Below are 22,976 nucleotides of genomic sequence, written 5' to 3'. Positions count from 1 at the left end.
AGGCTTATACAATATTGTGTGGCAGGAAAGATAAGACTGTATCCTGATATCTATTTTAAAAAACAGCATGAAAATATGAAACAATGATTTAATTTATAACAGAACAGGATAAGAATAACAGCTAGCATTTATATAGCGTCTACTATGTGCTAGGCACTATACTAAGTGCTTTACAATTATTATCTCATTCAGTACTCACAACACCCTTGGGAGGTAGGTGCTGTTATTATCCCCACTTTAGATGAAGAAACTGAGGCAAACAGTGGTGAAATGACTTGTCTAAGGTCACACAGTTGGTATTTGAGGCTAGATTTGAACTCAGGTCTTTCTGACTCCAGGCCCAGCACTCTAACCACTGCAGCACCAGGTAAAAAGATGATAATATGATGAAACAAAGATGGAAAGATCTGTCCCTTTTCCTTTCTCCATTACTCATCTTTTTTAAATGAGGGAAAAAAGACAAAACACCCACATTTCTAACAGTTCCCTGTTTTATTGCAATACATCAAAGTCAGGTTAATATTAAGTGTGTCACCAACATAAAGTATTGGTGAGGAAGTCATTCATTACATTTCGGACTGTCCCACCTTAAATATTTCTGTGCAAAAGAATCCACATCATTGTTTGGTAGCATAGAATCTCTTACAAAGTCCCCTACAACATCAAGGGCATCAATCCAAACAAAATAAAATAAAAAATGATAAGAGGCCAAAGCAGTATCTTTTCCCCCTCCACACAGACTTGTCAGCTTTTATACTCTAAACAAAAAAGTGATTACATCTAGGTCATGCAAAACTGTACAATAATATTACAATGAAAAAAACCCTAAAAATATATTTTTTAAAAATAAATGATATGAAACTGTCAGACATAAAAAAAGGCAGGTCATTTTTTTCCCCACTGAAATACCAAGAATGGTTTGTGTCTTTATCAAATTCTTCCCCACAACTGAGGCTATTTCTTACATGTAACAGAAGGTTTATTTTTGTTTCATATTTTCAAATGTGGATGGAAAGGAAGAGAAGAATCACACATTCCCTGATGGAAATGCCAGAGAAAGGGAAAACAAAACATCTATGGCAGCTATGTTGTTTAGGAGTCTTGGGCCCGCTGAACTGTTATAAGCACATTCCACCGCCCATCCATCATCTCATCAAGCTGGATTATTCTAAGAACTTTGGCCTGGATTAAGTCACTAAGGTCACAACAGGGAATGTTGTGGGTGAAATGAAATGTCAAACACTTCTTTATATAGTTCAGAAAAGAATGAAATGGGAGACAGAAGGAGAGGAGGAACAGAAAAGAGTGAGAAAAATGCCTGATTATCTCTCATGTTTTTGGCCACCATTGTCACTTATAAAGTCTGGCCTATCAGAAGTTCCTAAACATAAAAATTCATGCTGACCTGATTTCTCAACATCTTGCTTCCCCATCTGGAGAACTGACATAAAGTATCTTATCCAAACACACCCTGGCTTCAAGACCAGAGTGTTTCTGATGACTCCAAAGCCACTGAATCCAGCTCAGCTACAGCTTTACGTGCTTTTCCTGCTGGAGTCAGGGAAGGTTGTTCTCATTGCCCCCCATCAATGCATAAGCAATACCTGAGAGTTCAATATAAATTCAATCAGTCATGGTTCCATCAGGCTCAAAATCTCTTTCTCAGATACATAATTCAGTAATATGCAGTCATTAAGTGATAAGATACATTTCTGACCATAATAAAGGCAGAGAAGGGCTGAAAGGCCACTGAAGAATGAGGACAACTTGTTACAAACTGTTTTAGATTCAAGGGCTTTGGGGATGTGTGTGATAAGAACAGAGATTTCATACTCCATTTATTGCTTAAGTGCAGGAACTGGGAATTTCTTGGGAAGCCAAATGGACAAATAACAGCAGTTACAATTTATGACTCTAAAGCTATGTTCCAAAGGAAAGTAGCTGGATTTTTAAATAATCAGACAAATGCAACGTACTTTAGCAACCTCTAAGGTTTTCAGTTTTGGCAAAAATTGTACATGTACTATGTACATTAAAAGCATATGATGAAATTACTCAAGATTCAAGGGCAGACAACACACCAGGCAGGTTCGTAGCTTAAATTTTGCAGTTGCCCCCAGCACCAGAACCAAAGCTCCACAGCTCCCAACCCTCAGAGACAGATGCTGGGCAAAATGCCTTTAATACATAGCTTTCCTTTCTATCAAGAAGAGAAAGTATTCCTTCCACACGTACCCAAATTACCCATGATAAATAAGAGATTCTATGTGCAGTACTAAGAAGAGATGGGAAGCATCTTTTCAATCATGGGCCACTGGACTCCTCTAATGGTCAACAAGTTTCTTTTTCTTTCTTTGGATCCTTTTTTTCAGAGTCTTCAGTGGATTTTTGGGCACCTGCTCAGAAGATCCTGAATGTATTATGCTATGCATTTGAGGGTAGTGTGATAATAAAATATGGACCCAGTATAAATACCACCCATTTATCAACTAAGGCAAAGTGTCTCCCCTCCTTAACAAAAATGACCTTTTTTGGGGGGTGGGAAGGAGATACTGCAATAAATTTCCTATTGAAATTACCCTATTACAACCAACTCTTCATTAAAAAGTGTAACTGGGAGGCTACTCCACTGATAGCCCTGGCATGGGTCAAGCGGGACATGGTATGAGCTGGAGCTCTCTGTACAGGCTCTGGGGTTCATCCTGTTCATTTCTCCTCTTCTGGGAGGGTCTGAGAGAGTGATCACTTTGAAATGGAGCCCAATCCTTCAGTAGGCTCACTTTCTGGCCTTGCAATGGTCCTGTCTATATGCAGTCTGGGGCCAGAAGATGGCCCAGTACCAAAGGGTTCACTGGCATGACATGATACTTCCTTAGGAAAGAGAAATCCCTAAGAAGGGCTTGAGCAGAATAACAGACAAGATGGAAAATAAGGTGCTCCCTGGGGGCGTATGTCCTTTTGCCTGCTTTGTCTTCCTCATAACACACTAGTGATGAGGAAGAGCAGAGTTGAGCAAGGACACACATTTGCTGGTATTCTATCATTTCTAATGCTAAATGCCATATTTAGGAAAATGTTATGTTCAAATGACAATGAAACATTAAGGTAGCAACTTATATACTTATATCTGAACAAGTCAAACTGTGTTAAATGACTCTTAAAATGCAAAAACTTTCTATTTTTCCAAAAGCAAAATAACTTGGAGGTAACTAGTACTTTGGAACAAGTGTGCCCATGACAAAATAAAATACAATAATTTTAGAATAGGCATAGACTTCAGCATGTCTAATGGCATTAACTGTGATTTTTTTTATTCTCCTATTTGTATGTCTATAAAATAACCCCAGCCCAATCCCTCTCCTCTAAAAAGCTCTGTAAGTTTTTTCTCAGAGTGGACAGACTAATAAAAATTGACAGTGCTGTTACCGTAGGAATGTAGAATGAATGCACGGTGGTCAGTGGTCAAATGATACAGCACAAATGCTGAGATCTAAATTTATGACACAGGGAAAAAAATTCTTTTAATGTAGTGGAACATTAATGAGTGTCCCTGGGAACATATCATATTGTGTTGATTTCTATTTTTAGTGAAGCTCACATGAAGAGAATCGAAGAGGCTGATTTCTCTTTCTTTCCCTCCCTCCCTTCTCTACTGGTGTTATCTGATGGGAGAAATGGCTTCAGACCTCCATCTCATGACAAAGGTACAAGAACTTCAGATTAACCTGGACTGTGAGAAAAATGGAGTTTTGTTTGTTCTCAGTTGACTTTCCTGTGATGTCCCTGAACAGTGGAGGAGCAAAATGCAACCAACAACACAACCAACCCAACCAAGCAGGAAATCCACTTGAAATCTTGGAAGGAATCTTGGTAGAACTGACAATTCCGGTTGACTAACTAAAACATAAACACCCTTTGTGTCAAATCTTTTATCCTCAGGTGAAACTAAGAAAATATTTGGTCGAGGCTGCTAAAAATACATGCATTTGGCAGACTGAGGTTTTAGGTATTTGGTAAACTGTTTTCAGGCCAATTAGAGGAAGATCATTCCCTTTTGAAGTAAAATGAGTTCCTTCTAGAGAAATCGTCTCCTGCTCTAAACTGCAATGATGTTATTATAGCCTGGGGAGGTATAGTGGATCCCAGGGGGAAAAAAGCACTTCTGTGATCTTTAGGGAGACCCACCCCTTTGGAAAATATAACTCTGCCCATTGGCTTTGGGATGGAGGAGCTGTGAGGGTGGCAAGAAATCTTCTCTCTTATTCATTTGTAAGAGATAAGAAGAGTAATCTTTAAAAATGAAGATCATGGCTTTAATTCTACTATGGAAAACAGGAAAGATGTTTCTGATGACAAGAGAAATTAAACTGCTCTTCTGATAATCTGTGCTCAACAGCATCTTCCAAAGGGAATGGTGCTTTCTCTGCCTCTCTCTCTGAACAAATATTAACCGGTCTTTTCAACATTTAAAATTATTTAGCATGAAAACATATGGAAACAACACAATTCTTTTAAATTAAAGGATTTCTTTCTCTTAAATATGCATCCATCTTTTACTGAATACATGATGCTTCTCTCTTAATATATACAATCAGTATTTAACTCTTAAATCTGTGTATTTAAACTCTGTATTGTAGTAAAATATGTATTGTTTTAATTAATAAGGATTCACTGGTAACAATCAGATTAACATTCAATTGTGGTGGCTGAATGAAAGCTTTATGATGCTCTTTGATATACTGATCCTCCCCACAAAGTCATGGGTTCACTGTGCTATCTTACAGTATGAGACTCTAGCGCTCATTTAAATCTTACTCATTTTTAGTTATCTTGGTCTATTTATACTAAATTTTTTGGAGGGAGTGAAAGATAATGAAAGCAGCTGTAACTGTATGAAACGAAATGAATACAAATAGAAATCTGTGGCAGCTATTTGACAAAAGTTTGCCCTTTTTTGCTGCTGTTGTTAAATCTGGGAGTAAAATTCACCTTTGAATTATATCAGAAGGTAGTTTATTTCCTACTCCCACCACCCCTCTGATACCAGCCCCCAGATAATTTTCAGGCAGAAGTGAGGGGAAGAGATGAAAGCGAGAAAACAGGGTGAGTGAAGGGGAGCCGTGGGATAAAAAGCCGTTGTGATGTCTGATCTGAATGCCGAAGCAGTTCATGTGTCCCAACTCACGTGGTCAGTGCTCTCCAGAGAGAGGCTCTTGGTCTTGTGAGGAGAAATGGGGCTGGGAGGGCTGCTGAGGTTGGAGCTGTTGGAAGCTGTAGAATGCCTTGGAGAATCAGAGTCCTGCAGCCCCAAAAATTAGGACATTATTGATGAGCAATAATTATAGCTGACATTTATATAGAGCATTACGGTTTACAAAGTGCTTTACATTATCTCATCTGATCCTCACAATAACACTGTGAGAAAGCAGAGACATTATCTCCATTTTACATATAAGGAAACTGAGACACTGAGAAGTCACAAAGTCTTATGAGGCAATGCCAGGAAAACTAAGTTTTTCTGACTCCAAATTCAATGCTCTTTCCATTACACCACAGCTGTGGGGAAAAGCACAAGCCACCATAGGTAATCCTTGCCTTCCGCACCCCCACCCCCCACATAATAAACTAATTGTTACTTTTTCAGTGTTATTAATCTCTCAAGGCATAGTTGTTTGTGTGTGTGTGTGTGTGTGTGACATGAGAATGAAAAAGAGTACATGCTAAATGCTTAAATACAGGGAACTATTTATGGAAGCACTTAGAAATGTATGCTCTTTCCATATAAAGCAGACTAATAACTCAGCTGAAAAGTACCTTTTCAAGGTATAGAATCCTATAAAATTCTAGTCTGCAAACACAAGTTACTTGGTCTCATTGCCCACAGGATAAGAATGACTAGTGATTCACTGAAACTGCTACAGGCAGATCTCAAGATGGAATCATTTAAGTAAACTCAGTTTTTCTACTTCTCTATCCATACAGTCCTTCTCTACTTCAAGCTTTATCAGATGGGATACTTAATTCTAAGGTACATTTCTGATTTCCTAATAACAGATGCCACTTTTTGTGGTTCCATCCACAGCCTTTCACTTCTGTCACACTCACCTCTCGATCATAGTCCCTTGCTGGCACATCACTTCCTTGGTCCATACCTCCAGAGGACAATGAACCATCTGAAGGAGAGGTCATAGGTTGCCGTTTTGTTCCATAGCTTCCTCCTGAGAATTCTCTCCTTAACGCACTACCATTTTGTGAAGATGACCCTAAAATATTGTGCAAGTTCCTTGTATTACTTGTGTGAAAGAAAAAAATTAGTACAATCTTAATTTCTAGAAGTCCATGTCATTAAATGAATGAACATAGTCATAGCTTCTATGTACCTTATGTAATAAGAAACACATGAACTCATTTCTATTTCATAGGCAGGAAGAAAAATGGAATGAATACTTTCAAAATCTCTTTATCAGTGCTTTGATCTTGTCAGTTTTTTTTTGAGAGCACGGGGATGTGCAAAAGCTAGCGTTGCAAGCAACTATTGCCAGTTGGAAGGGATAGTTAAAAAAACAGATGACCAAATAGGTTAACCCTACCCCTCCATTCCCCAAAAATGACAGGTTGGAACTATGGGCCAAATTTAATAAGTTGAAATTTAATGAAGATAAATGTACTATTTGGTGAAGATAAATAAACTATTAAGCTCCATGAGGGCAAGAATAAGTCTAACTTAAATTTGATATTGCTTCCAGCACAAACAACAGTGCTCAGCATACAGTAAAGTGCTTAATAAATATTCATATATTTGTTGAATGAATAAATCAAAGTCAATTCCTACATTTAAAAAAAATCAATTGCACAAGGATAAAGTCATAAAGGCACGGCTAAACTACAAACTACATGCAGGAAAAATTTTTAAAAATTAAAATAAAATTAATACACAAAAACTTTAAAAAATAATATTAATTAAAATTAATAAAAAGAAAAAAATTTAACAATCTGGAGCTTTTAGTGGACTATAAGTTCAAGATAGTACTGGATTAGAAATCATACTGCACAAGCAATGTCTCAAAAAATAAAGAATATTTAGTTTGGAGGAGAGAAGATAGGAATGAGGGGAGGTGGATGATCTCAAGTATTTTAAGGACCTTCACTCCATGAAAGAAGGGTTAGTCTTGTTCAGTTTAGCTAAACAATGGAAGAAGGAGTACTTGGCGAAAATTAAAGAGAGATAGATTTAGCCTCATTGTAAGTAAAAAGTTACTAACCTTTAGTGTTTTTCCAAAGTTTAAAAACTGCTTCATTAGATATTAGGTCCCTATCTTCACTTAAGGTCTTTCAAGTAAAGGCTGGATAAATGATAATTAGGAATATGATGAAGGGCATACTTGTTTTAAGTATGGGTTGGACCTGATGGCCTCTCAAGTTACTTTTAATTCTGAGAGCCTGTGATTATATGTGATACCTCTTATCTTTTAGACTTTACCCACAATTCTACTTTTATTTAATCTAAATTTTAAAATACTAGATTCAGATTACAATTTAATATAAAAAGAGCTGAGTAACAGAAAGAACAGGGGAGCCATAAAACTGAACAGAAAAAAAAAAAAACTCCATGATTTATAAAATTATTTTTATTGGGACTCCTCAAGGACTGAGAGGTGGTAGCTTTGTAATCATAGCCAAAAATTTCAAAGATCAGACCTCCCTAAAATGGAAAACTAGCCTCTAAGCAAGGAGTCAGGAAAGAGTCCAACACTAGGGACTGAGGTTTTTTCCCTTAATGTTCAGGTTACAGAGAAAAGTAGGAGCCAATCCTGAGGGAGGATGAGAGTGAAAGAACAACTCATATTTTTAGATAGGTGACAAATCTGAGTTGACTGATGCTCTTTCAGGAATTGCAAGCTTCACATTTCCTCTAACACTACTCACAAAAGAAGGTAATTACCAGTATTTGTATTGAAAGGTCAAGTATTTGGTCTCCTTAAAAATAACAGAACTTCTTTTTGTGGTGGCAATGAACTGAAAACTAAGGGGATGCCCATCAACTGGGGAAGGACTGAACAAATATGGTACATGAATGTGATGGAATACTATTATGCTACAAGAAATGCCAAGGAATGGCTTTAGAAAAACATGAAAAGATGCAGAGTGAAGTGAACAGAACCAAAAGTACAATATATATAACCACCACCACCACCAACCACTGTGTAAATAAAACCAAACAACTTAAAAAGACTTAGGAACTCTGCTCAACACAACGACCAATCATGATTCCATGGACTTAGAGTACAGAATGAGAGAGATCTTTTTTGGGCACAGCCAACGTGTATCTTCATTTTGCTTTTCGTGTATTTGTTACAAGGATTGTTGTTGTTGTTGTTGTTTTTAACAGGGGTGAGGAAACAGAAGAGAGAAATGAGATTTTTGTTAACCAAAAAAATAAAATTAAAATAACCAAAAAATAACAGTGCTTCCAGCTAGAGGTTCAGGTAATAATAAACTGTTCCAATGAAGTACTACTTCATCAAATGTTTTCAGCTTCCTTGGTTGGAAGGTACTATATATAATTCCTATGTATTATTAGTATTTACTTAAAATCAATGGTAACATTTATAAAATCACCAAATATTTCCTTTCCTCTCCTCCCCCCAAAAGAATGTTCAACTTCATTTAGCTTCCATTCTATGACTATGGGTCATGAAATTAAATTCTAATTTATCTATGAATCATTCAATTAAAACGCTAGCCAAGAAAAGGTGTTTGAGTGCTTGTAGAGCTTACCTTCTAATTTACTTACTCATTTTCACCTCTTGAAATGGGCATTTTTGTTATCTGGACTGCTTGGAGCTCTTTCACCTTATTTTTACTTAACCTGAATACTGATTTGAATTTTCTAACAGTCCCTTCGTAAATATGTGTTTTTCTTTGTGTAAGTATGGGATAAAGACTATGCCACTTCACTGGGTCCCAACATATTTACCAGGTGAGAACACACATTGATCACTAGGTGTGACAAAGCTTGGGTTGCTTGGAAGTGCTACAGGAGATCTGTTTAGATTGGATGAGAGACTTAGTCTTGCCCTCTGTTGCTTCTATAAAATCATGGAACTAGTTGGAATTGGAATTTGAACTACAGGCAAGCTCCAAAGAGTGTTTCAGTCAAAACCTAGAGAAGGAAATGATTGGAGTGGGTGATAAGAGGAAGAAAATGCCTCTCTCAGCCTCTTTTCCTCATTTTTCATGTTTCCTTAATTTTGCACAGGTTTTCATTTGGTCACTTTCTAGATCTGTTCTCATCCATTCAACTGTGCCAAAAGTATACATTAGAACTGGTGTACATAACTGTTAATTGTTCTAAATGCACTTTCCCCATTAAGCCTTAACTTTAGGATGCCAGCTTGTTTCATAACATACTCTGTTTCAGCTTTCTCTTTGGTATCCTTATGTTAGATCTGTCTTTCTTGGAAAGGACCAACATATTTCTAATCATCACCTTCATCCACTGGTTAAATTTAACCTTTGTATTTGGGCTCAAAGTGGTCATTCTCTGTTGTTACTTGGCACACATTAAGAATTTCACATTTATCAAAACAATAATAGCTGGTATTTATATAGCACTTTAAACTGTACAAAGTTCTTATATTATTTCATTTTATTCTCATAACATCTCTTATTATTTCCATTTTACAAATGAGGAAAGTGAGGCATATAGAGGTTTTGACTTGCCCAGCATCATATAAGCTGGTAAGAATCTAAGGCTGGATATGAACTTAGATCTTTGTGACTCCAGGTCCAGAGTTCTACCCATTATACAATATGCCTAAATGACAAAAATGGCATTTTGATATTCTTGGAGAAAATACTCATGAGATGAAATGGCTATTTAATGTATTTTTCAGTGGGGCCACATGACTTGATATCATCCATGCATATCAAAGTCACAGATGTTTTAGTACAATTACTCCTTTGATTTAAAAGCCACATCAATTTTACTCAAGAGTAATGATAATGGGGATTTAAGTCTGAGCAGAACCACAGTCACTTTAATCTGTCTCCCTGGAACAAGTTATTTTTTACGCAAATTGTTCTTTATATTACTGAGTTGGTGATATTTTTGAAAGAGAGAACAACTGTCCATCAGTACATCAAATATTTTACTATATGACTGGTTTATTTTATATAATGCAAATACATGACCAACTATGAGTGTGTAGTAACAGTCAAAAGCTTGCAATAATCATTTAAGATGATATAAATGTCATGGTGTGTTTGGAGTGCCTTGTTCAATAATCAAAGTTGATAATGTATTGCTCTTTATATCCCCATGGCTTTTCTGAAAACTTTTTGCTTCTCACCTATTATTTTTGTATATATGCTCATACATTTTTTGAGTGAGACAAGCTGTGACTGTTTTGTATAAAGTAAATAAACACATAGTTGGCCCACACTTGGAGAGATCACTGGAATTATGGTAATAAATATATGATGGTTTCCATTAAGAATGATGGGGTCAAGTTTGCACAAGGACAAGTGTTTTTCTAATAATTAATATATCCCTATCTTAAGCACCTGAATCAATAATTATGGATCTTATTTGGACCTCTCACTTTCTGGGTCTGCTGAAAATCTAGAGTTTGAGCTACATCCCTTGATGTAACTGTCATCATTCATTATATTAATGGCATACAAGTTTTCCATTTCATATTTGATACAATCTATGTTTTTTGTCGTGCTGGACTTCTTTCAACCTTATAGATATCTAGATATGCTCCATTATCTTCCTTCTTCAAGGGTTTTCTCTCTCTCCTATAATTTCTTTGCTTCTTAAGCTGCTCTAGTACAATATTTGATTGATACTGAATTATTTATTTTTTGAAGCTGCCATGACTCCTTGCATTCCCTTAAAATGTTCACTTTGACTTTCAATTTTTGATTAACATTATCAACAATTTCTGACATTTTCATTTTTTTGGATTCCAATTTGCATTTTGTTATTGCTGCCTTTAACTGGGCAATATAGTGTTTAAAATTCCTGCTATATATATATATATATATATATATATATATATATATATATATATATATACACATATATACTGACTAGATATTGATATAATTTTCCAATGTCTTTCCACAGGTCTTCAAAAGTATTCTCAACTCACTTCTGCCATGGTGGCATTTAATACTTGTTTTTAAGAGTATGTTCCTAGATAGCTCTACTTTTTCTCCTATGCTTCTTACTATGGTAATGACCACAGCACATATTGTTGCATGAGGGTTGTGAAATAGTTTTCTACTCTGTAAAATATTGTGGGATAATGCATTCTTTCATGATGATGATTCTAGCAGGCAGACACCAGCTTTTGGAAATTACTATTTTTTATTAGTTCAATGATGTGTGGCTCTTCATCTTTCCCATTTTCAGGTTTAAGCAACTCCTCAATTTCTTCTATTGTTTTCTAATCTTGGCTGCAGAATGGAGTTATTTCTTAAGATTGCCCCGTATTAGGCAGTTTTCAGATGAAGAAATTAAAGCTATCTATAGTCATATGAAAAACTGCTCTAAATCACTATTGATCAGAGAAATGCAAATCAAAACAACTCTGAGGTACCATATCACACCTACTAGCTAACATGACAAAACAGGAAAATGATAAATGCTGGAGAAGATGTGGGAAAATTGGAACACTAATGCATTGTTGGTAGAGTTGTGAATTGATCTAACCATTTTGGAGAGCAATTTGGAACTATGTACAAAGGTCTATAAAAATGTGCATACCCTTTGACCCAGTAATTTCACTACTAGGTCTGTATCCCAAAGTGATCATACAAATGGGAAAAAGACCCACATGTACAAAAATATTTACAGCAGCTCTTTTTGGGGTGGCCAAGAATTGGAAATTGAGGGGATGCCCATCAGTTGAGGAATGGCTGAACAAGTTGTGGTATATGAATGTAATGGTGCTATAAGAAATGATGAGCAGGCAGACTTCAGAAAAACCTGGAAAGACTTATGTGAACTGATGCTGAGTGAAGAGAGCAGAACTAGGAGAACATTGTACACAGTAAACAGCCACACTGTGCGATGATTAACTTTGATTGACTTATCTCTTCTTAGCAATGCATGGATCTAAGACAACTCCAAAAGACTCATGATGGAAAATGCTGTCCACATCCAGAAAAAGAACTATGGAGTCTGAATGTAGATCAAAGCATTATTATTTGCTCGCTCTTTTTTTTGTGTTGTTGTTTCTTCTTTCTCGTGGTTTCTTCCATTGGTTCTAATTCTTCTTTACAACATGATTAATGTGAAGATAGGTTTAATATGAATGTATATGTAGAGCCTGTGTCAAACTGCACGCGTCTTGGGGCCAGGAGAGGGGAGAGAAGGGGAGAAAATCTGGAACTCAAAATCTTATGGAAGTTAATGTTGAAAACTAAAAATAAATAAATTAATTTTAAAAAAAGATTGCTCTGTATTTATCTTCTAACATTGTTGCATAATTAGGCTCTGAGGATGTGTGAAGGCCTTGTCTATGCCTTGTAAGATCTGCTTCCAATTTTGTTATTATGTAGTTCCAGAACATAATAAAATCATTCATATCTCCTGGACATTTCATACATACTCATGGTTTGCCCACTTTAGTAGTCAGTGGCACACGCATCAGAACATTTCCAGCAAATTTGGTATTCAGAGTTATTTGTTTCAATTTATCTTGCCTTCTTGCTGTAATGCTATTAAAATAACAAGTACTATAATTTAGCCAAGTCTTCCCAATTTGGTACTTGTGAAGCTGATTTTTTGAGCCTCAATGTAGGACTCTTCATATTCCTATTAAATTTCACCCTATCTGATTCACCCTTTTATTTTAAAAACTGTTGAGGTCTTCTGTTGCAAATCTGACAATCATATTATTAGTATAGTCTTCTTCCACATCACTGATAAACATGATAAACAAAAAAGACTAAGGACAGAGTCCTCTGGGACTATACCAGAGACCTCTTTCCAGGTGGATATCAATTTATCACCAGTCTTTACGTTTGTTTGTTCAACTACATAATGGTACTACCATCAAGCCTGTATCTCTTCAACTACTTTATATACAAGGATATCGTGAAAGACTGCCAAATGTCTTGCTGAAATTCAAGTGTACTATGTCTACTATGCCAGTTTAATGAACACTGCCAAAAAAGAAATGAGCCTGGAGTCTACAATGAATAGTTACTGATAAATGTATAAGAATAATATATGTAAAGATCTATAACTAAGAGGTATAGTATTCATAACATTTGTGATTCAGGTACAAGATCATAATCACTTGAATGCTGTTAAGTTTAAACTATTCAATCAGTTCACTTCTCTACTTCTTCTCCCTGATCTTCTGTACCCCTATACTTCTTCAGGCTAAGTAGAATCCTTGCCATCCTTGTGTAGCCTTAGAGTAGATAATGCCTGCTTCTGATAAGTTCAGACACTGTGCAACTAAGAAAGAGCACAATATAAACCATAATTGTTGAGTACTGCTTTAGGTAATAGTGGCTTTATTTTCTGAACAAGCACAATTCTTGATAGGCTATCCAATAGATAATATGTGGTTTACTGAAGTAGTGTGTAAACTAGAAGCACTGAACCTTTAGAGAAAGGGGTTAGATGAAAGCTTTTCTCTGTGAAATAAGTGTATCAACATTCTGCCATGTGTAAAGCAAGAACTGGGATGAATAAATGAAATGACAGCACTTCTAAATTTAAATGCAGGCAGCCCAGGGCTATGATGAATACTTTTATAGACCCTTAATACTTACTTGCTACTAGCCCACTGCTAGCACTCATAGAACGTCCTGGTTCAGGGCGTGATTTGGTGATGGATGGAATACTGACAGAGCCACTGAACATTGTCCGGCTTTCTTGAGGCCTGAGGTTCTAAAGGAGAGATAGAAAAAGAAATACTTTAGCCTGAGGGAAAAGATTTATTGCACAGATATGTTTTTCAGTATACTTGACAACAGAATTTTCCTTCCTATTAGAATGAGCAAGGAGTGCAAATTAAACAACACCTTCCCTCCCACACAAAATAACCCTGAAACAAGCAAAACTAAATCTCAGGTGGGAGAGCTTTTTTTTTCTTTTTAAATCTGAAACATAAGAATTCTGTAGCAAGAACAGTGGCTTGAAGTTACTGAGTTGGCACTAATGGTCAAATGTTGAATTACATGGACAAAGGCAGACAACTTAACATAAAGCTCCCTAAGCTAAGATCTTAACATACTAACAAACTAAACATCCCAACAAATGCCCCAAAATTACAGTATTACATTAAACCGTACTTTTTGATATATATCATGTATGTGTAATTTCTCACATGAGGCTACTTACTCCCATGGAAGGAGTCATTTTAAGAACTCATACAAAGCACTGTGTCACAGACATATAGATTGACTACAGTCCTAAAATGAGGACAATCTGGTTAAAACGTTCAGTTAGGCATATCAGTTTGAGAAGTTTTCCATCAATCTTAAATCACTTTGGTGTACAATGGAGGGGAGAACTGGCTATAGTATTTCTCCACAATTATAGACTCCCAAACAGTAGTGTAATTGGGGTGGGGGTGGGGGGAGTTGCAGCAGGGGCAATTGTTCTAGACACTGACTACAAAACACATCTTCTAACCAAGAATTTTAACATGTGGCTTTATGTAGTGGGTTGATCAGGAGAAATCTTGAGCAATTTGATGAGTCCCTTGATTGGCTTAACGAGATTTTTGGGTGAGGGGACATTTCTCAGGGAGGTGGATGTGAGTTACTGGGAGGACAAAAGGAGCTCTCGTGGTTGGTCCCAGTGACTAGGCATTGCCTATAGGTGATTGGTTGACTGAGGCTCAGGATGGACTAACTTTGGTCAGTGGAACTGCCCCCGATGTGGTCTAGAAAAGTGACCTGTGAGATGTTTCACCCCTTTTACCCATTGCTTTCTTTCCCTTGAACTTTTAAACTGGATTGCAACAAACAGTGGTGGTAGTGGCGGTGGTGACGGTAGGGAAGAAAGGGATTTTTCCTTTTTGCTATCTTTTCTCTAGGAGGAAATGGCCACTTGTAAGAGGGCACATGGAGGGTAGCCTACATTTGCCCAGATGAAAATGAGATTAGAGTCTCTGGATGTCTTCTGCTTTTGTGTTTCATTTTTAGAGGATAGGTCAGACATTAAGAATCCTGCGAATGAATGCTTCCAACCTTGGAAGTTACTTCATGGATAATCCTGAGTTGAAGAGTTCCTCAATTTGAGAATCTGCAGGTAGGGCATGGACTCCAGGTAGAACAGTTCCTCAATAGTTTGAGATTTGGAAAAAAAAGACCATACTGCTGATGGAGGACCAAAGCCATGCTATGGTCAGGCAGAAAAAAAACTGGCCCTTGCCAATCCTTCATAATATTGCTATTATTCAAATGGTACAAATCTGAGGTGAATGGAAAATATTTGCTCAGTACCCCAAATGGTCTTTGCTTTCTGAGGGGAGTCCAAGGAAATTAATTGGTTGAGAGTTTATTTCTGTACACTGGTGAGAACATCAAATCTTATGCCTTTTCTGTGGTGGAGGAAATATAAAGCTGTCCTATACCTGATAGCCTTACTACTGCACATTAAGGTGAAAACGCTAGGCATAGGTCATACCTTAGCTTTGTTTTAGAAATTCCTCTTGAATTTTACTATGATGCAAGGGTAGTCAAAGGAAGGAAGGGATCTGTATGGGGTCAGGCTCCCAGGATTGAACTAGAATTGAACATAAAAGCCGAGAATCCCTTGGGGACTGGGGTATAGGCAAGATTTATTTTCTCAGGTGGGCAGAACTATATATGTGCCATTGCTATTATTAAATATGATGATCCATTCTTTCAAATATGATCACCTTTCCATTTCTTGAGTATTCCATTTTAATATTTATTTGGAAAAAGTATTTGATTATATTGATCACCAAGTTCCTTAACTTCTGGTTGTAGTTAATAAAAACAATATGATATAGGTATATTTTTATTTTTAAAATCTCTCCTTCCCATTTGTATTCAATATTAATAAAAGAAAAAAAGGTCTACTATGAATATTTTACTAGCCTACAGTATTTCCTTTTAACCTGCCCTCCTCCCTTTAGTTATCCCTTTGGTCAGTGTGGTCAACAAATGATTACATAAAATTATCATCCTTTAATAATGATCCAGCAATAAATCATCATGACCTTGGGGAAGCAGTAATCGCTAAGATGTCTCCATTTAAATTCTGATTTTCAGACACATCAGGATAGGAGACCTGCTAGAAACAGAAACTCACATAATTCACTAGCTGCTTAAAAGCAGGAAGACAATTTGATAATAACTATGCAATTATAAAGTATTACACTCTGTTCTATATTGAGAGATGCCCTAAAGCAGGGGTGGGGAACCTGCAGCCTCAAGGCCACATGTGGTCCTCTAGGTCCTCAGGTGAGGCCCTTTGACTGAATCCAAAATTCACAGAACAAATTCCCTGTAAAATTTGGACTCAGTCAAAAGGTTGCACCCAAAGACCCAGAAGGCCACATGTGGCCTCAAGGCCCACAGGTTCCCACCCCTGCCCTAAAGGATCAACTTGCTGGACAATGAAATAAAAACTTTTTCCTAACTGAGTTTTGCCATAATGTGCTAAGTGAAATTTAGGTTTCCTGAGTCAGGAACTTAGAATAAATTCCAACGAATTAGGATCAATAAAATTCTGTCTGGCTTTTAAATCCCTTGTGTATGTTTCCAGTTTTCTTACACCTATTCTATGATGTAGTAACATTGGCACTTACACTCCTCATCTCTTTTTTCAGCTGAAGTCCTATCTTCTGCAAGAAGCCTTTCATAGTTTTTCCTAAACTTGGTGTTTTCCATACAAGGCTGTTTAAAATTTATCCTATATATGTCTTTTGCTTACACAGTTGTTTATATGTTATCTCTCCCTCATTAGGCTGTGAGCCCCTTGAGAATAGAGACTGCTTTTTGCTTTTCTCTGTATCCTCAATGCTTAGCTCAGTGCCTGGTACACAGTGAGTGATTAATAAATGCTACTTGATTATTTTTTGACTATGTGATGCTTCTGACTACCTTCACAGGCTCTCTGAGCATTCTGCCTAGGCTAACCCCAAATTAAGCAAATGATTTCTTTCATGTCACCATGAGGTCTTAAAGGTCCAAAAAATTGGATGATCGTGGTTGGCAAATGCTCTTTTGCCCCTCTTCTACTAACATTCCTAAATCTTTTTTTTTTTAAAAACTACTTGAGGAAAGGATCTCTGTTTCAAAGGGCTATATATATATGTTCAAACTTTTGGTAGCCTAAGGCAAGATTCATTAGAAAAATCTATACACACACTTATTGCCACACACAGTTATTTTAAAATAATTTTTTAAAATTTAAAAACATTACACTGCCTTATCTTAAATTATTTAACAATAATACAGGTATATAATATCAGATTTTAAAGCCTCTATACAAAGAAAGGCCCAAATGTTCAAACTACTTCTTATATCCTTCCCCTTCTGTACCTTTCATTCACTGTTAAGTCAAGCATAAATAACCCCAGGTTATTTATCAACAATCTGGAACAGGGAAATGAACATGTGAGATTTGTTATCGAGCACATGGACGCAATAGCTCCTCCTAATTTCACTTTCTCAGATGCTTCTGCCTCTAATGCCAAGATTATACCATCACAATTATGCTGACAAAATTACCAACCCTTCAGTCTGATCGATGTGATTGTCACAGTTGGAAATGGCAACTAGAAAATTTCCTTGACCAATTTTTTCCTCAGAGAACAGTATATTTATCTATCATCGGTTTTCTATGGAAATTACTTTTTAATTAATAATATATATATCTTATCTGTATTGTTGAATACAGAAAACCTTTTTCCCATAGAAAGCCAAGAATTATTAGCAATTTTACAAACTTGATATGTAACACTAGACAAAAAAGGTCTCTACCTACAACATGTCACAAATATAACTGAATGCAATACAAACTATACAAATACAACTAGCATGAAACTGTAGAAGTTAAACAACAAGAAAGAAGGGAACAGAAAGTTTCGTGGTGGTAAGCTTTATGGTAGAATATTTTGAGCCATGATGAAATAAAAGTCAAGCTACAGAAGAATCTTGCTTGACTGGTGTGATGTGATTATTGCTTCAGCAAGAAGGGAACAAGCATTTATTAACTGTCTATGTGCCAGGCACTTTACAAATCTTATCTCCGTTGGTCCCCACAACAATAATACTGGGAAGTAGGTGCTACTGTTATCTCCATTTTACAGTTGAAGAAACTGAGGCAGACAGAGTTTAAATGCCTTACCCAAGGTCACACAACTAGTACGTGTTTGAGGCAAGATATTAATTCTGGTCCTCCTGACTCCAAACTTCATCTACTATGCCACTGGCTGCTTCTAACTCCTTAACTCTATAAATGCTTCAGTCATAGATACTTTCAGTCTACTTAAGTAAGGAACACTAGGTTTTTCTAAGTACACCACAAAAATCACCTTTAAGGAGGTTGTGGTGAACAGCCATCATAAGAGGATCAAAATTACAGTCAAGTAAGGTAAACAATGATGATGTGTAAGAAAAAATACATTCATTTGGAAGGAAAAGCATATTGAAAATCTGCCTTCCTTTAAGGTATCAAATTCAACCCCTACAATTTTGATTAACATATCTGTTTGCAAAGTCCATGTAATTCTTTGTGTGGGTATTTTTCCCCCAAAATCAAATGCTTCACTGTTCTTTTCTCCAAGAAAGTAAAATACAAATAAAAATCATCAATGCTAGTAGCTCAAAAGACAAGCATTCATAATGCAACTAACTTTATGATACAGAAGCAGCGTGCATATAATGTGGTACAAAGAATCTCGATAAAGGAATGGATGAGTCCCAAGCTCTGACAAGTAGGTTATTGTTATCGCATTACTGGAAGGGAAAGAAAGCTTAAAAAAAAACAAAAAAACCCCAAAACAACCCAAGCCTCAACTCTTAACATTTTGATACTTTCTAATGTAAAACTAATAAAATTTTAAACATTCAGCAATAACATCCTTGCTTGGCAAGGCTGAAGTAATCAGAGGAAAAATGAACAGAAGACATGCTTAAGGAAAAACCATACATAAATCAGGTTTCAGTAAATACAATGAGAACAAAAGTCCACTACCAAAGTGACATTGAATATCCAGTCCTCCAATCTTTTCCCCATGCAAATTTTTTTTTAAAAATTTAGTGAAAGTTTGCCTCACAACGTATTGTTTCTATGAACAAATGGCTGTTTTATGTGAAGTTTTTTTTTTATCATTTTTCTTATTATAAGTGCTTTATATGTAGGTGCCAAACTCCTTTGAAATTCCACCCCTTCTCCCACTTACCACTAGGTTACCATTGCTGACATCATCTGTTTACTATTGCTTACCTGTTCTTTTTACTGTGGCAAATCTTAATCTGGTTCAATGACGTTTTAGGATGACGTTACAATTATTGTAAACTAGTAATTTGTTTTAAATTCATGTGGAGTTAAAAAATCTTCAGGACAATTTAAAAGACAGAATAATGATAAATTTTTTGTCACCTTCTGCAGCCAATATTCCAAATGAAGAACTATTTTATTACACATATAGATAAAAATACAATGTGATTATTTCCCACAAGCTATTATAGGAAATTATGGAAAACGAGTCCCTGTGGGAACAGTCTAAAATTTTTATTATTTGCCCCTTTGAGGCAGATAGGGTTAGTGTAAGCAGCATATTTTCATTAAAATCATCATTCATAAAAAATTCTGCTTCAAAGGTGGACACGCATTCTCCATTCCACACAAAAACTAATGTAAACAAATGCAGAAAGACTGAACAAAAGCAAAATGACACCAGATGTCACAGTTCTGCAGAATGTGATCTGCCTCATTTTGTTTCTTGTATGGGTTTAGTTTTTATAGCTGGGATCCTGGGTACAATTAAATCCATGTTAGCAATTCAGTACCCTAGTTCTTGCTAATGGCTTCTTTTCTGATTTGTGAGGTCCTCTTCTTATGAGCAAAGGGTAGTTTTTCCTATTATTCATTAATAGTTAATATTATTAGTTTGTATGTCAAAGATTTTGAAATTCTTAAGAAAGACTGTAGTGAAAGATAAAACTACATATAAGATAATTGTATGTGCCTTAGCTTGGGTCTTAATCTCATAAATAATATATTTCTCTGTAATAAAATGACTTTTGAATGATTTAGAATAAAACTTTACAAGAGCCCCTTTCTAAGAATGACGAGTCTTTATTTGAAAATAGGTACTTTTGTTTTTATATTTTAAAAAAGGTTAATACTTATTCTTTATAATGTGGTCAACTTTTGAAAAAACTGGGAGTTTATTTCTTAAAATAAAAGAATCCCCAAATCACTACTAGACCAAAAAACTCTGTAGCACCAAGCCAAAAACAGAAATAAATATAAAAAAGAAAGGAATGAAAAAAGAAAAAAAAAGGAAAATCTGGGCAGAAAGGGTCAGAAGGAAACATTCATGAAATGTTAACAGCTTGCTATATTATTTGTTAAGCCAGGCATTAGGAAATCCATAATAAAGTTAGTAAACTTTATTTAAGTTAGTAAAACACCTGACTCAGCTGTTCATACCCTTAGAGTCATAAAGCTTGGTGTACCAGGGACAGAACGCAGAGACGGGGAATATTCAGGGTTTATGGAATCAGGAGAGAGGAATTTTTCAGCAGAATTAACAGTCATGTGATAGACGTGCTCAAAGTTGATCGGAGAGGAGATCAGGCTGGAGTGATGATGAGGGGATGAATGAGGGAAACCTGGCTATCAAAGACAACAACAGAAAGAAAGAAAGGTAGTAAGGTAATGGAAATGGAATCAGTAGTTATATGTGAAATTTCAGACAACCATGCCACTATAGGAAAAAGGTAAGGCTGAAGCACCAGCTTACACCGCAAGTAAATCCTTGCATTAGTCAATTCATTCTTTACCATAGCTTCCACATTCTGAGATACTTAGAAGTACTGAGGGGATATATCTCTAACCTCAGGAGGTCAAGGTCACATATTTTTAAAGAATGCCTTATAGCTTTTGATGTCAGAGAAAGAAGCTGCATAGTTCCACTGACTGCATCCAGTATGTGCTTTATGCTTGGAGAAGAATGGAATTTCCATTTTGTCTTTGTTTTTTTAATGTGATAATATAAACTGTCTAGATTAAACTACAAAGCTTTCATGCAGGAAAAGTGTTAAGTCAGAGATAAGGAAATGGTACCATTTTCAAGGCTGACCTTAAGAAGAAAAAATTGCTATTAGAATATTGTGGTTTTGCTTAAAAAACAAAATTACCAATGCTCTAAAAAACCACAGATATTGTTACTTAGTTAAATATTTGCTCAAAGAAGAACAGAGAACTCACAGTCATTTCAACTAGAATAACTTTCCTGATACATAGCCAAAAAACATGGGAACATACTGAAAATCAAATTTCTTGGGGAGCAAATATTTGTTGTTGAATGGTCTTTGGTTGTTTTAACTAAGGAAAATTTATCTTTCACTGACAGCTTCTATATGTGTGAAAAGAAATGACATAAAGGGAAATCAAGAAAATCAGTAATAATACCTGAAATTAAGCAAATAATAATAAAAATAATGATAGATAACATTTATATAGCTCCTACTATGTGCCAGGCACTGCACTAAGCACTTTACAAATATTATCTCATTTGATCCTCACAACGACCCTGGGAGGCAGGTGCTATTATTATCCCTAGTTGACAGTTGAGAAAACTGAAGCAGAAACAGAAGCGACTTGCCCAGAGTAACACAGCTAGTTAAGCGTCTGAGTCTAGATATGAATTTGGGTCTTTCTTACTCAAGGCGGCTGCTCTCTGCACTATGGCGCCACCTGGCTGTCCAACTGTACTATACAACAACCATTTAAATTCTGGCTCACCATAGCTTTGAAGAAAGACTTTGCCTTTTCCTTAGTGTTTAGCTCAGTGCCAGGCACAAAGAAGCCCTTGGTAAATGGTGGCTTGCTGACTGTAATGTTCCAATATGATTTAGAAAGTGAGGGGGAAAACATCTCTTCAGATTCACTGTCCACTTCACACACATACACACACATGAATACACACACATATTACATACACACATTTTACCTTGAGATCATTTTGGAACCAAGATAACAAAATTATGCTGGTTACATTCATCCAAATACAAAGTCAAGAAAAATAAAAATCTTCTCCTTACTCCTCAATTCTCAACTTTACTGTTCTGTCACAATTTATTATTTTATATATGTTCATATTTAATTCAATATACCTTTAGGCATGTGCTTTGCGTTGAAAAAACAATTATAGGTTGTGGGGAATTGTCTTCATTTACAATTTTTTTTAGCAGTATTCTATTAATTGTAGGTAATTTCACTAATGGGAAAAGTATACTAAAAACCTGAGAATATTACCACTCAAATATTAGAGAAGTTTTGTGATTCATGAACGTCCTCAAATATTTTAAGCTCTAAAAAGTACTTAATTTCACAATCACTTTGCATTAAAGGTAAACGATGAGTATGATCCATGAAAATGAAATAGGAAATTATGAAGAACAGGAATATATACAAAATATGTTGCTTGCCACATATACAAGCACAAGCACAGGCTGGAGAAATTTACGAAATCCCTGAAAATCCTTGAAAACACAGGAGGCTCTGTCTTATACAGGCACAAAAAAAAAAATGCATTAATGCTTTTGAAATTGTTGTGAATTGGCAGGGTATAAAATGCACTTTTTTCTTAATTCTTCCCACATCAACTCCATCTTCTGTGTCTCTATCAATATAGGCTCAAATAAGTAAAACTATATACAGATTCAAAGACTTAAAATAAACCAGGTCCCACCAAAATCACAAGGCAAAGCTACATCAGTGGCCAAGCCAA

General features: G+C 36.0%; 1 protein-coding gene across 2 annotated transcripts in view; it reads right to left on the bottom strand.

The window, feature by feature from the left end:
* Positions 1–473: 473 nt before the first annotated feature.
* LOC114049605 (serine/threonine-protein kinase MRCK alpha) overlaps positions 474–22,976 on the bottom strand; it is a 410,500-nt gene continuing 387,997 nt past the window's right edge. For both annotated transcript variants that reach the window (XM_027870865.1, XM_027870866.1), the window contains 3 exons: positions 13,801–13,918; positions 6,106–6,263; positions 474–5,299 (listed from right to left, as the gene is read on the bottom strand). In XM_027870865.1, coding sequence (XP_027726666.1) covers positions 5,168–5,299; positions 6,106–6,263; positions 13,801–13,918 — 408 coding nt within the window. In that variant the 3' untranslated portion in view covers positions 474–5,167. The remainder of the gene's footprint in view (positions 5,300–6,105; positions 6,264–13,800; positions 13,919–22,976) is intronic.

This window comes from Vombatus ursinus, unplaced genomic scaffold (genome assembly GCF_900497805.2).
Source record: "Vombatus ursinus unplaced genomic scaffold, bare-nosed wombat genome assembly UNPS02014798.1, whole genome shotgun sequence".
Taxonomy (NCBI): Eukaryota; Metazoa; Chordata; class Mammalia; order Diprotodontia; family Vombatidae; genus Vombatus; species Vombatus ursinus.
The sequence above is the reverse complement of the archived record's forward strand: the minus strand, read 5'-3'. Positions and strand labels throughout refer to the sequence as shown.